The sequence below is a fragment of the Musca domestica genome, unplaced genomic scaffold (assembly GCF_030504385.1).
Source record: "Musca domestica strain aabys unplaced genomic scaffold, Musca_domestica.polishedcontigs.V.1.1 32, whole genome shotgun sequence".
Classification (NCBI taxonomy): Eukaryota; Metazoa; Arthropoda; class Insecta; order Diptera; family Muscidae; genus Musca; species Musca domestica.
In genome coordinates, this window is record NW_026712311.1 from 45,206 (window position 1) to 60,052 (window position 14,847).

Here is a 14,847-nt window from a genome sequence, read left to right on the forward strand (position 1 = left end):
TTTAAAGAATATTTTTTCAAAGGAGGAGGGATAAGGTTCTCAAAGATAAACTTTTAGGCAGAAAAATTCGATTTTTGATATTATGAAGGTTTCGTTTGTTTTCGGTGTGGATTTGATGAGGAAATTTTCTACACTATGCTCAGAATAATTTAAAAAAAATTCCTACGGTATTTTCAGGATATATTTTTAAAACTTCAATTAAGATATTTCTGTAATTGCTTTTTAAGCGTATATTTGTTAAGGAAATGTTTGACCCCAGGCTCTGCTATTTATGGGTTCATTTTGTAAGGGAAAATTTTCACACTACGTTCAGCTTTTGAAATCATTGTTTTTGCTCAATTTTTTTTTTAAACCTTAAATTTTTGAGGTAAAAATTCTAATTCTGTTCTGATTTTTTAGGTGTAAATATTGAAGGATAGTTTGTACTTAGGACAAGGATTTTTTAAAGATATTTTCCACTCTAGGCTCTGTTTTTTTTTGGCTGGATTGTTTTTAAACAACTACCTTCCACATCTTTTTACGACATTTTCTACACTAGCCTCCGTTTTTTATGAGTAAATTATTAAGTTATTTTTCTTCTCAAGGCTAAGGATTTTTTAAAGACATTTTCTATCCTAGCATCAGAATTATTGCGAAAATTTGCCACTTTGTGTCCTGCTTTTTAGGCATAGATTTTTTAAAATTTTATCGTTGGCTCAAGATTTTTGAAAGAGATTTTCCCCACTAGGTTCCGATTTTTAGGTGTGGATGTTTGAGGACATTTTCAACCCCACGCCCATGATTTTTTAAAAATTTTTTCCGCAGCCTATTTTAAAATACATTTCCTATGCTAGCCTCAGGAATTTTATGGAAATTGTCCACCTTAGGTTTACCTTTTTAGGCGTGGATTTTTTAAAGAAATTTTCCTCACATTGTTCTAATTTTTTAAGGTGTGGATGTTGAAGGATCTTTACTACCCTTGGGTCAGGATATTATAAAATTATTTTCCACACTAGGCTATTACATTGAGGCGTGGATTTTTAAAGAACTTTTCTAGCCTAGACTTAAGATTTTTTAAAGGTATCTTCCACCTTAGACTCTGCTTATCAGGCGTGAATTTTTAAAGAAATTTTCTACCCTAGACTCAAGATTTTTAAAGGTTTCTTCCACTTTGAGCTCTGCTCATCAGATTTTTAAAGAACTTTTCTAGCCTAGACTCAAGATTGTTTTAAATTAATCTTCCACTTTAAGATCTGCTTGTCAGGCGTTGATTTTTAAAGAAATTTTCTACCCTAGACTCAAGATTTTGTAATGGAATCTTCCACCTTTGGCTCTGCTTATCAGGCGTGGATTTTTAAAGAACTTTTCTAGCCTAGACTCAAGATTGTTTTAAATGAATCTTCCACTTTAAGATCTGCTTGTCAGGCGTTGATTTTTAAAGAAATTTTCTACCCTAGACTCAAGATTTATAATGGAATCTTCCACCTTTGGCTCTGCTTATCAGGCGTGGATTTTTAAAGAACTTTTCTAGCCTAGACTCAAGATTGTTTTAAATGAATCTTCCACTTTAAGATCTGCTTGTCAGGCGTTGATTTTTAAAGAAATTTTCTACCCTAGACTCAAGATTTTGTAATGGAATCTTCCACCTTTGGCTCTGCTTATCAGGCGTGGATTTTTAAAGAACTTTTCTAGCCTAGACTCAAGATTGTTTTAAATGAATCTTCCACTTTAAGATCTGCTTGTCAGGCGTTGATTTTTAAAGAAATTTTCTACCCTAGACTCAAGATTTTATAATGGAATCTTCCACCTTTGGCTCTGCTTATCAGGCGTGGATTTTTAAAGAACTTTTCTAGCCTAGACTCAAGATTGTTTTAAATGAATCTTCCACTTTAAGATCTGCTTGTCAGGCGTTGATTTTTAAAGAAATTTTCTACCCTAGACTCAAGATTTTGTAATGGAATCTTCCACCTTTGGCTCTGCTTATCAGGCGTGGATTTTTAAAGAAATTTTCGACCCTAAACTCAAGACTTTTTAAAGGTATCTTTCACCTTAGACCCTGCTTATTAGGTGTGGATTTCTAAAGGAAATCTCTACCCTAGACTCAAGATTTTTAAAGGTATCTTCCACCTTAGACTCTGCTTATCAGGTGTGGATTTTTAAAGAACTTTTCTAGCCTAGACTCAAGATTTTTTAAAGGAATCTTTCACCTAAGGTTCTGCTTATCAGGCGTTAATTTTTAAAGAAATGTTGTACTTTGGATTAAAGTTTTTTTAAAGGAATCTTCCACCTTAGGCTCTGCTTATCAGGCGAGGAATTTCAAAGAAATTTTCTACCTCAGACTCAATTTTTTTAAAGGAATCCTCCACCTTGAGCTCTGCTTATCAAGAAATTTTCTACCCTAAATTTTCTTCCACCTTAGGTTCTGCTTATCAGCCGTAGATTTTTTAAGAAATGTTGTACTTTGGACTCAACACTTTTTTGAGGAAATTATTTTCTACTCAAGGCTCAGGATCATTTAAGGTGAATTGTCTATCCTTAATTCTGCTTTTTTGACGTTTTTTTAAAGAAAATTTGCAATCCTTTTTTTTAGGTGTTTTATGCCTATCCTATGCTCTGTTTTTCAGATTTTATGGGAAACTGTCCACCTTGACTTTGATCTTTTTTCGTGGATTTTGTAGGGAAATGTTTTACCATAGGCTGAGGATTTGTTCCCATTGCGGACTCTAAATGGATGAATATTCCCACTACGAAAAATGATCTACATCGGTCCACGTTTTAACATAAGCCCCACATAGCAGCTTCGACCGATTCCGGCTTCTTTGAAGATCCTGATCGTGTTTTCCACCAGAAATTCTTAGAACGTAATGAGTATTAAGTGCAATATATATCCAGATTTTTTTTATTGGGCCCCTCCGGTATTAGTTGGTGTTTTAAATGTCCTCACCACCAATTTCTAGGCTAATAGTATTAGGGGATGCCATCTATGATTCCCAGTTTAGAAATTCGCCATTAGAATCCTCTACTGATGAAATTTATCCGAGACCATCTGACATCTAATAACAATCTCGGCACCAATATCGGAGTACAACCTTTTAAGAATATACGGCCACCTAGAGATAAAGAACAACACTAAAATAGCAAAGTCTGCAAACACTATAAAAATAGAAGATGACGTTATTTCTAGGCAACCGTAGATGGCAGCTCCATCACATGGAACTGACTACAGCAGATCAATTATCCACGAAAGTCTAGGTTACAAAACATGCTAAAGTCATATGTAGAGTGATTATTTTGACGTTTATATAGCCTTTTAATAGCATATTTTTAGGGGCTCTTTACTATTTTTGAAACCTTAAAACGAATCTAACACAAATCAAAGGTAATAATTGCATACTTTTAGGCTGCAAACATTTATTTTTTTTAAAACGTGTAATTTTGTGGGAAATCGCAAATTAGAAAGAAATTCTGTTGCTATGAACTTGACTTTTATTATTTTTTTAATTTTTTAATATTTAAAATTTTTATTTTTTAATTTTTGTAAAAAAATAGTTGTTGAAGCATAAATCATGCAAACTCGTGACATTTTCATAAAACACTTTTTTATTAAGTTTTTTATTAACGAAGAATTTTTTTAAACTATTTTTAATATCTTTTTTTTATAAATTTTTACACAATCCAGCATTGCCTCATTTCGCTACCGGGATATCCTAAAAAAACACAAATAGCTGGCTTATATAGTTTTGTAGATTTTGTTTTTTTTTTTTTTTTTTTAATTTTTCCTTTCGACGATATTTGAGATGTATTTTTTTCGTTTTTTTTTTTTTTTACCTAAAAACTCAATTTTGTGGTTTTTTTCTTTTGATATTTGTTATATTTTTTTGGTGGCTGTAATAGAGAAATTCTTAAAAACTAAAAAAAAATATTGCGTTTTGTTTTTGAAATAATATTTTTGAAATAATGTTGTGTCCCATTTTAAATAAATTTTGAAAAAAAATATTGTAAAAATAAAAAAAAAAAAAAAAATTTCTATTGGTTCCATACATACCTAAGGTTAGTTTTTCACCCGAATCGGGTGGTAATGTAAATCCTAATAAAGCCATTGAGGATATCAGCACACACGGCACAATTAAATTAAAAAAATAATATAATGTCCGTCGTCGTATTTGTATTGTGAACGTTACATCCACATACGGTTCCGGACAGCAGGCATAGACGATGGTATTCTTTTTGCCCGGCATGGCTGTGTGGCGGCAACAGGAATTCCATATTTTCCAAAGTGATCCATCATCATATTTCAGCATCCAAGAGCGTCCGGCAAACGAGTGGAGTGGAGTTTTATATTTCAATGAAATTAATTAGTAAAATTATGTTAAACATGATTTTCATTGGACAAAATTTTTTCTTTTACACGCACACACTCATACACATAAATATGGCATTATATAGTGAAGTCCCAGACATTGAAGTGTACACACTTTAACATATCCAAATACATTTACAAACACATGCATAAAAAATTAAAAATGAAAAATAAAATTGAAAAAATATATCCTCTTCACATTTCATCATTGCCATGCAGATTCCATTTAATTGATCGTTAACAACGGCCAAATTGTTTAAATATTTATCGGCAAAATGAAAATCGAGTGGAGTGGTGGAAAACCTAAAAAATATTCACATGCAAGCAGGCAAACACACACATATACACAAATACATTATATCATACATATGCAACTAGGTGGTGCATATATTACAACCTTAAAAAATTTATATTTCAAGAGTAAAGTAACCAACTCGAACCACAACAATTGGTCCATTGTAGCCAGAAGAATTTCATGCATATATATTTTTTAAAGGATTATTTCATCACCATGGCCTGGAAATAAATTGGACACCAACTTCATCAATTATTCAAAAAAAAAAAAAAAAAAAAAAATAGTCCTGTCAAAATTCAAGGATATTACTTAAGCCTTGCGTTGCTTTATAAAGCCAATTTTCAAAGATTCAGTATCAATTTTAAATATTAAATAAAAAAATATGAATACAACCAGTAAAGAAAGGTCAAAAGTCTGTGGGGATCGTCTTCATGATACCCTACACCATTATGCATATTTAGTAGGGCTCCCGTAACAAAAAAAGTTTTTATTGGGAATTTATGTGAAGCAGATCAGACCGAGTTTCACCAAATGGTAAAATTCGATTGAATATAAAAGAAAATCTATTCAATTTCGGCTGATATTAAATATATGGTGAGCAATAACCGCAAAATCGGAAGATCGAACCTATATAAAAATCTGAACCTATCTCAATAAACCTGGTATACCTGGTATAAAATATCATTGTTGTGAAGTGTATATTAAGCACGTGAGGGACCTGAAACAACAAATCGGAAGAAACATATATATGAGAGCTGTAAGCTATATCTGAACCGATTTTCACTAAATTTGATGTACTTGCTTCTAGACTGAATTCGGTCGGATGTACCAAAATTCAAGACTTCTGGACTGATATTAGCCATTTGGTGCATAGTAAACCTGAAATCGGATAAAGTTATATATGGGAGCTATATCCAAATCTTCTCCGATCTCGATAAAATTTGGCAGAGATATTTTCGGATGAAACATATGTATGGGAGCCATAGCTAAACCTAAACCGATTTTCACTAAATTTGATATACTTATTTCTGGACTGAATTCCGTCGGAATTGCCATAATTTAGGTCATTTGGACTGATATTGGCCATTTGGTGTACAATAAACCACAAATCGGATAAAGATATATATGGGAGCTATATACAAATCTTCTACGATCTCTATAAAATTTGACAGATGTGTTTTCGAGCAGTACCTGATATCTGGTACCAAATATCATTGTTGTGGAGTGCAAATTACGCACGTGAGGGACTAAAACACCAAATCGAATGTAATATATATATGGGAGCTAAAGCTATATCTGAACCGATTTTCACCAAATTTGATTCTAGACTGAATTCGGTCGGATGTACCAAATTTCAGGACTTTCAGGATAAAGATATATATGGGATCTTTATTCAAATCTTCTCCGATCTCGATAAAATTTGGCAGAGTTATTTTCGAGCAGTATCTGATGCCCGGTATCAAATATCATTGCTGTGGAGTGCATATTACGTATGTGAGGGACTTAAACACCAAATCGGAAGAAACATATATATGGGAGCTATAGCTAAATCTAAATCGATTTTCATTAAATTTGATATACTTGCTTCTGGACTGAATTCCATCGGATGTGCCAAAATTCACTCAAGTTGAGCTGATATTAACCATTTGGTACACAATTAACCTCAAATTGGACATAAATATATATGGGACCTATATCAAAATCTGAACTGATCTTGACAAAATTTTAAACACTCATTTCTGAGCTGTATCTGATAACTATCAACACAAGATCAGATATAAAGATGGTAGAAATCTCACCATTTCTTCTAGTACCTACCCCACAATTGGTCGAAATTTCGAATAACAAAAGTAAAAGTAAGTAAAAAAGCAAGTAAAGTTCGGCCGGGCCGGAATTTGAATACCCTTCACCATTTGGGACGAATTAGGCATTTTTCAGAAAATAAAATCCATTAAAAATCTGTTAAAATCTTAAATGTACCCAATATCGGAAAGTGCCGATAAAAGGGGGGGGGGGGGGGGGGCGTGTATACGATATTGTGGACCTATAGACAATTCTATTTCAGGGGGTAAAGTACACACAAAGAACTCTTTGTGTAGAATTTCAGACAATTCCCTTGAAAAATCAGACTAAAGTCATCAAAATACCGAATATTGTCAGGTACCGTTATAGGGGGGGCTAAACCAGAACGTGGACCTATACATACAATGTTTAGTCACAAATACCAACTTTTAGACAAATTCGTGGAAAAATGTAGCAAAAATCATCAAAATACCGAATATCGTCAGGTACCGTTATAGGGGGACATCTATAGGTAATTCTCTTCAGGGGATAAAGTACTCACAAGGAACTCCTTGTGTGAATTTTCAGACAATTCTGTTGGAAAATGTGGCTAAAATCATCTAAATACCGAATATCGGGGGGTACCGTTATATGGGGGCTATACGATATCGTGGACCTATATAGCCCATCTTCGAACTTGATCTGACTGCTGACAAATGACTGATTTGTGTAAAACTTTAGCTTCCTATCTTTATTCGTTTTGACTCTAGCGTGATTACAACAGACGGACAGACGGAAAGGGCTATATCGTCTTGGAATTTTACGCTGATCAAGAATATATATACTTTGTTAGGTCTAAAATTATTATTTCGATGAGTTACAAATGGAATGACGAAACTAATTTACCCTCCATACAATATTTCACACATCCCATTATTTCTATTAACACAAGATCTACTGTGAAAATGGGATATATGGGTCCACTTCTTCTGATACCTCCCCCACAAAGATTCAACATTTTGAATATCCATGAAGCTTATAAAACGCGAAATTAATATCCGATTCCCTTCAAACTTGGCATACCACAATATTGCCATTAACTCAAGATCTGTTATAAAGATGGTAGAGATCAGATCATATCTTCTGGTTCCTTCCCTACATAGGGTTCAAGATTTTGAAACCTGAGATGAATATGGAATTTATGATTTCGCATAAAATTGGATATAAATGTGTAAATTTCTTGCAATTCTGCTCGTACTAATATTTTTATCTTTATTCGACGAAGTATAAATTAAATCCCACTAAATTTTTAGAAAATTATAAAATCTTTCCTAAAAATATCGCACATCTCATGTAAAGTAAAGGAAGTAACTAAAACAGACCAAACCTGCCACATCGCAATATTTATATCAAATATATTTAGATCCGATACAAAATGGACAATTTTGATCCATTCTTTCGGAACCTACGTCATCGAGGGTAAACTATTTGAGTAATTATAGCAGAAGTCAAAATATTTTTTTTTATAATCCTACATTGACTGAAGGGTATACAACTGTAGGCAAAACCGACTGATACTTTTTAATTTTTTTTTGTTTTTAATTTTCAAATTCTTTTAAAATGGTGGACGGTGTTATAAGTTCGACCCGGCCGAACTTAGCTGTTTTTTTCGGAATTATTTTCAAATGTTACTTCAACCAAGAGTTCGAAGAGTTTTCGTAGAGACTTTCCACTGTTCCAATCTTATATGGTCCTCTAAATAGCATTTAGGGAAGCAACAACTAGGCCTCGATTAATAAGACTAAATCAAAAGCTTTTATTAATTTTTTCTCGTAAATTTATTTTCGAATTCTACAAAACTTTAAAAAATATCGTTAATATATTTTTTTAAGTTTTGCAGAATTCGAAAAATTAATAAAAGCCCTTGTCCCTTGAGCAACGCCATCTACATGTCAATTTTAATATTTATTTATTAGTGTTATGCCATACTTTTTATATATTTTTTTAAGTAGGACATGCCTTTTTTTAAGTATTGGCTTTGTAAAACTGACTTCTGATAATTATTTTTGCTTGATATTGCCTTGTTAGATAGGTAAAATTGTTGACTTATAGATGGCGTTACACGAATTCCTATTGTATTAACATGAGCTGAGCTATTTTATTCTTCTTCCGAGTCAAATACAAAATTTAAAAAAAAAAAATAAAGTAAGGCTAAATTATCTCTATTTATTTATAAGAAATTTTGGCAAGTAATAACCAGGTCCAGGAGTGATCGGTGATGATAATATGAGGTCTTCGATGAATTTCTGGTAGAGTTGCAAACGGACTGACAAAATTTATGTTCTATCCCATATCATTCCATTTTTGGAAGACTCATGCAATGGACCACTTGCTGTAAGATATTAAAAATAATTTAAATAATAAAAAAAAAAATACAAAAATTCATGCCATTATAATTTATTTAACAGTAAATACATCCATGGTAGAAAAAATTCTGCTTGGACTCATGCTGTGCAGCCGACTCCGAATAATTGCATTTTCTGTTCAATATATAATAATAATAAACAGTTCAAACCATATCGTTGCCGATTATGACTCAAAAAATCTCGATAATAGTTATAAGAATAAATTTCCAAATTTTACCAAATAAATTGCTTGATTCGAATAAAAATTAAAAATTTTATAAAAATTCAAAATTGTATGAAAATTCAAAACGCTTGAATTTTTTTTTTTTTTTTTTGTGAACAACATTTAAGGCACTTAGATATATTTAAATAAACGCCATGCAAAAATTTCAACATAAATAAATTTTTATATAAAATATATAAATAATTTTTTTTAATTTACATAAATTATAATAATTAAAAAATTTTTAATCATATATACATAAATATTTTAAAATCAATAATAATTTTTTTTTATAAAAATATTCAAAATTATAATTGGATTATAATCGCCAAAAAAACTAAAACCATAAATTTGAAACAAAAAAAGACAAACCAAAAAATGGACATAGACACAGTTAGTTAGACAGACAGTTTTGGGACAGATAGACAGAGATATTTTGAAAAAAACATAAAACAGATAACATTGAAGAGTGTAACATAAACGTATTGTTGAAACAAACAAACAAACTAATTGTTGCTGTTTTTTTTTGAAAATAGGAACAAAAATTATTACTAACCGATTAAATACCATTCGCCGTTTGTTATAAAATCGGATAGATCCCCTCCATCTTCGGAATTCAAAACCAAATCCAACTGTGTGTTGTTATAACAATATTGTATTGATTTTTTTTGTTTGGGATTTTTCAATATGCGGTTTTTGTTTTTGCGACATATCGAAAAATTGTGATAGACGAACACACAGCAAAAACATATTTTCCACAGGAACATTTTTTTTCGTTTTTGGTTGAAGAAAGAAATTTTATTTTTTTTGGATTAATGATTTATAGAAAATATGTTTTTTTTTACATCATTGCAATATATATTTGAGATGAATATTCCAAAATGAAAAGTTATGGTTGGCAAAACAAAAAAGCCTTAACAAAAAATATGTAAAGGTATGGAGATAAAAAAAATAATTGCCGGAGAAAAGAATATTTTTTGTTTGCCGTCGTGAGCCTTAGGATTTACAGATTTTATACGGGCAAATAATTGAAATACCTTGAGAAGTGTTTAAAAAAGATTAATAAAAATTATTATTTAAAAATTTTAGCTTAAATATACAGAAGCATTTCATGAAGGTATATTATTTATATCGAAGTACTTGATGTTGAAATTTATCTTACAGAAGAGTTTGAGTTCCAACCTGGTATTAACAGAAGAGTTTGAGCATCAAACTCATCCATACAGAAGAGTTTGAGTTCCAACCTGGTATTAACAGAAGAGTTTGAGCATCAAACTCATCCATACAGAAGCGTTCTAGCATCAAACTCATCTATACAAAAGAGATTGAGCATCAAACTCATCTCCATAGAAGAGTTTGAGCATCAAACTCATCTCCATAGAAGAGTTTGAGCATCAAACTCGCCTCCATAGAAGAGTTGAAGCATCAAACCCATCTCCATAGAAGAGTTTGAGCATCAAACTCATCTCCATAGAAGAGTTTGAGCATCAAACTCATCTCCATAGAAGAGTTTGAGCATCAAACTCATCTCCATAGAAGAGTTTGAGCATCGAACTCATCTCCATAGAAGAGTTTGAGCATCAAACTCATCTCCATAGAAGAGTTTGAGCATCAAACTCATCTCCATAGAAAAGTTTGAGCATCAAACTCCTCTCTATAGAAAAGTTTGAGCATCAAACTCCTCTCTATAGAAAAGTTTGAGCATCAAACTCCTCTCAATAGAAGAATTTGAGCATCAAACTCATCTCTATAGAAGAGTTTGAGCATCAAACTCATCTATACAGAAGATTTTGATGATCAAACTCATCCATACAGAAGAGTTTGATGATCAAACTCATCCATACAGAAGAGCTTGACCTTCAAACTCATCTCTATAGAAGAGTTTGAGCATCAAACTCATCTCCATAGAAGAGTTTGGGCATCAAACTCATCTCCATAGAAGAGTTTGACCATCAAACTCATCTCCATAGAAGAGTATGACCATCAAACTCATCGGCACAGAAGAGTTTGACTATCAAACTCATCTATACAGACGAGTTTGATGATCAAACTCATCTATACAGACGAGTTTGATGATCAAACTCATCTATACAGACGAGTTTGACCATCAAACTCATCTATACAGACGAGTTTGACCATCAAACTCATCCATACAGACGAGTTTGACCATCAAACTCATCTATACAGACGAGTTTGACCATCAAACTCATCTATACAGACGAGTTTGACCATCAAACTCATCTATACAGAAGAGTTTGACCATCAAACTCATCTGCACAGAAGAGTTTGACCATCAAACTCATCTGCACAGAAGAGTTGGACCATCGAACTCATCTATACAGATGAGTTTGACCATCAAACTCATCCACACAGAAGAGTTTGACCATCAAACTCATCCACACAGAAGAGTTTGACCATCAAACTCATTCACACAGATGAGTTTGACCATCAAACTCATCCACACAGAAGAGTTTGACCATCAAACTCATTCACACAGATGAGTTTGACCATCAAACTCATCCACACAGATGAGTTTGACCATCAAACTCATCCATACAGACGAGTTTGATGATCAAACTCATCTATGCAGAAGAGTTTGACCATCAAACTCATCTATACAGAAGAGTTTGACCATCAAACTCATCTATACAGAAGAGTTTGACCATCGAACTCATCTATACATAAGAGTTTGACCATCGAACTCATCTATACATAAGAGTTTGACCATCGAACTCATCTATACATAAGAGTTTGACCATCAAACTCATTCACACAGATGAGTTTGACCATCAAACTCATCTGGACAAAAGAGTTTGACCATCAAACCCATCTCTATAGAAGAGTTTGAGCATCAAACTTCTCCATATCAAATAATAGGTGGTGGTTCTTTGGTATAACCAAGTATATCAAAGTTTGATTTTAAAAAATTATATACTTTAAAAATGTATGATTCAAAATGCCAAGGTTTTCAATTATTTGAAAAAAAAATAATCTACAAAAAATCAAAACCATTTCATTAAAAAGAAACTAAGGGCAAATATTACCGTCAAAACTAAGGGCGAATAAAGAGAGTCAAAAATAGTCAGAGAGAGAGTGAAAATATAAGCATAGTTTTAACCGTAAAATTAACCCTTAGCCGTAACTGTAAATTCCAATTTAAATGGCTTTCAAACTGAAACGAAAAAATATTTTTTTCTCCTTTAAAGATTCCAGGAATGTGTGTAGAGTGTAAGTGTCTTTGTGTGTGTGTATTTGATTAGTAATTGTTTTCGATTTTCGTTCGATTCGTGTCAATTTCATTAAGAGTCTTTACAAACGTTAAAAATTTTGTATTCCAATTTGAATTCGGGTTTTTTTGCAAGGCTAACAAACGATTAAATTTTGTCACCCATTTTCTTTCAATTCATTTAACAAATTTTCTACAAAATTTTTAATAGTGGCTTTTCTCAACTGTTTACAGTGAAATCTTTTTATCGATTTCAACTGCCAGTTGTTTTTTTCTTTTGTTCTCTTCATTTTTGTTTCATTATTCTGTTGCTGTCATGCAAAATAGTTGAAATGAATTTTTTCATTTGAATTGATTTCTTTAATACCAAAAAAAGGATTTTTGAAAAAAGTTATTTCACACATGATTCCAATTAAGACCTCGTTTTTGGTTGGTTGTTGGCGTAGCTGAACGTGATAGGGTTTTTTTTCTGTATTCAATATTTGTAGAAATTTTTGATTGGTTTTTTGTTTTAACGTAGAAAATTTGTAGTTGTTCTTTTTTTCTGTTTTTTTTTTTGTTTTGTAGTTTTGGTGTATTGCAAGTGTTTTTGTGTTGTATTTTACTCTGTATAAAATATTATTAATTGAAAATATTGAGTGTCCTTTTTGGCAAGGGATGTGGAACAGTGGATATTCCATAAAACAAAAGTTTGAGCATCAAACTTGTCTTTATAGAAAAGTTTGAGCATCAAACTTGTCCGTATAGAAAAGTTTGAGCATCAAACTTGTCCATATAGAAAAGTTTGAGCATCAAACTTGTCCATATAGAAAAGTTTGAGCATCAAACTTGTCCATATAGAAAAGTTTGAGCATCAAACTTGTCTATATAGAAAAGTTTAAGCATCAAACTTGTCTAAATAGATGAGTTTGAGCATCAAACTTGTCTATATAGATGAGTTTGAGCATCAAACTTGTCTATATAGATGAGTTTGAGCATCAAACTTGTCTATATAGATGAGTTTGAGCATCAAACTTGTCTATATAGATGAGTTTGAGCATCAAACTTGTCTATATAGATGAGTTTGAGCATCAAACTCTTCTGTATAGATGAGTTTGATCCTCAAACTCTTCTGTATAGATGAGTTTGATGATCAAACTCATCTATACAGAGGAGTTTGATGATCAAACTCATCTATACAGAGGAGTTTGATGATCAAACTAACTCTGTCTAGATGAGTTTGATCATCAAACTTGTCTGTATAGATAAGTCTGATCATCAAACTTGTCTGTATAGATGAGTTCCATCATCAAACTTGCCTGTATAGATGAGTTTGATCATCAAACTTGTCTCAGTAGATGAGTTTGATCATCAAACTTGTCTGTATAGATGAGTTTGATCATCAAATTTGTCTGTATAGATGAGTTTGATCATCAAACTTGTCTGTATAGATGAGTTTGATCATCAACCTTGTCTGTATAGTTGAGTTTGATCATCAAACTTGTCTGTATAGATGAGTTTGATCATCAACCTTGTCTGCATAGATGAGTTTGATCATCAAACTTGTCTGTATAGATGAGTTTGATCATCAAACTTGTCTCAGTAGATGAGTTTGATCATCAACCTTGTCTGTATAGTTGAGTTTGATCATCAAACTTGTCTGTATAGATGAGTTTGATCATCAACCTTGTCTGCATAGATGAGTTTGATCATCAAACTTGTCTGTATAGATGAGTTTGATCATCAAACTTGTCTCAGTAGATGAGTTTGATCATCAAACTTGTCTGTATAGATGATCATCAAACTTGTCCATATAGAAAAGTTTGAGCATCAAACTTGTCTATATAGAAAAGTTTGAGCATCAAACTTGTCTATATAGAAAAGTTTAAGCATCAAACTTGTCTAAATAGATGAGTTTGAGCATCAAACTTGTCTATATAGATGAGTTTGAGCATCAAACTTGTCTATATAGTTGAGTTTGATCATCAAACTTGTCTGTATAGATGAGTTTGATCATCAACCTTGTCTGTATAGATGAGTTTGACCGTCAAACTCTTCTGTAAAGATGGATTCGATCATCAAGCTCCTCTGTATAGATTAGTTTGAGCGTCAAACTCTTCTGTATAGATGAGTTTGATCATCATCCTATATCATGACACAATTTTATTTAATTTATAGAATATCCACTGTCCATTCGCCATTGAAAGAAACGTGTTTTACGTGTAGTGTATTAGAAACCGTGTTCTGTGTTACAAACATATTTTTTCACGTGTTGTTTCAACAAAAAATCATTTTATTTATATCTGGTTTTGCAATTCACAAAAACGCAGTGAAATGTTATTAATTTCTTTGCTGGTTAGTATTTTTGTTGTCGTCAACAAAAAGGAAAAAACAAAAAAGAAAATTAAAATATAGTTTTTTACACAACGAAATTTTATTGCAAAGAGGAAAATGAAAAAGAATCGATTTTAAACGTGGTTTGGTTTTCGAAATGTTCATACAAATTAAGTAAAAGTTTTCAATGAAAAAGATTTTAAAAAAATTGTGTTTGATGTTGGTTGGCAAGGTCAAAAGGAAAAGAGCAGGAATTTATTTTTG

At 32.0% G+C, this 14,847-nt stretch overlaps 1 protein-coding gene across 1 annotated transcript in view; it reads right to left on the reverse strand.

Moving 5' to 3' along the window:
* Mda6 (neuronal acetylcholine receptor subunit alpha-7-like) overlaps window positions 1-14,847 on the reverse strand; it is a gene marked incomplete at its 3' end in the record, with an annotated part of 535,364 nt that overhangs the window by 41,817 nt on the left and 478,700 nt on the right. The window contains 2 exon segments of the mRNA NM_001308989.1: window positions 4,025-4,219; window positions 9,601-9,676. Coding sequence (NP_001295918.1) covers window positions 4,025-4,219; window positions 9,601-9,676 — 271 coding nt within the window.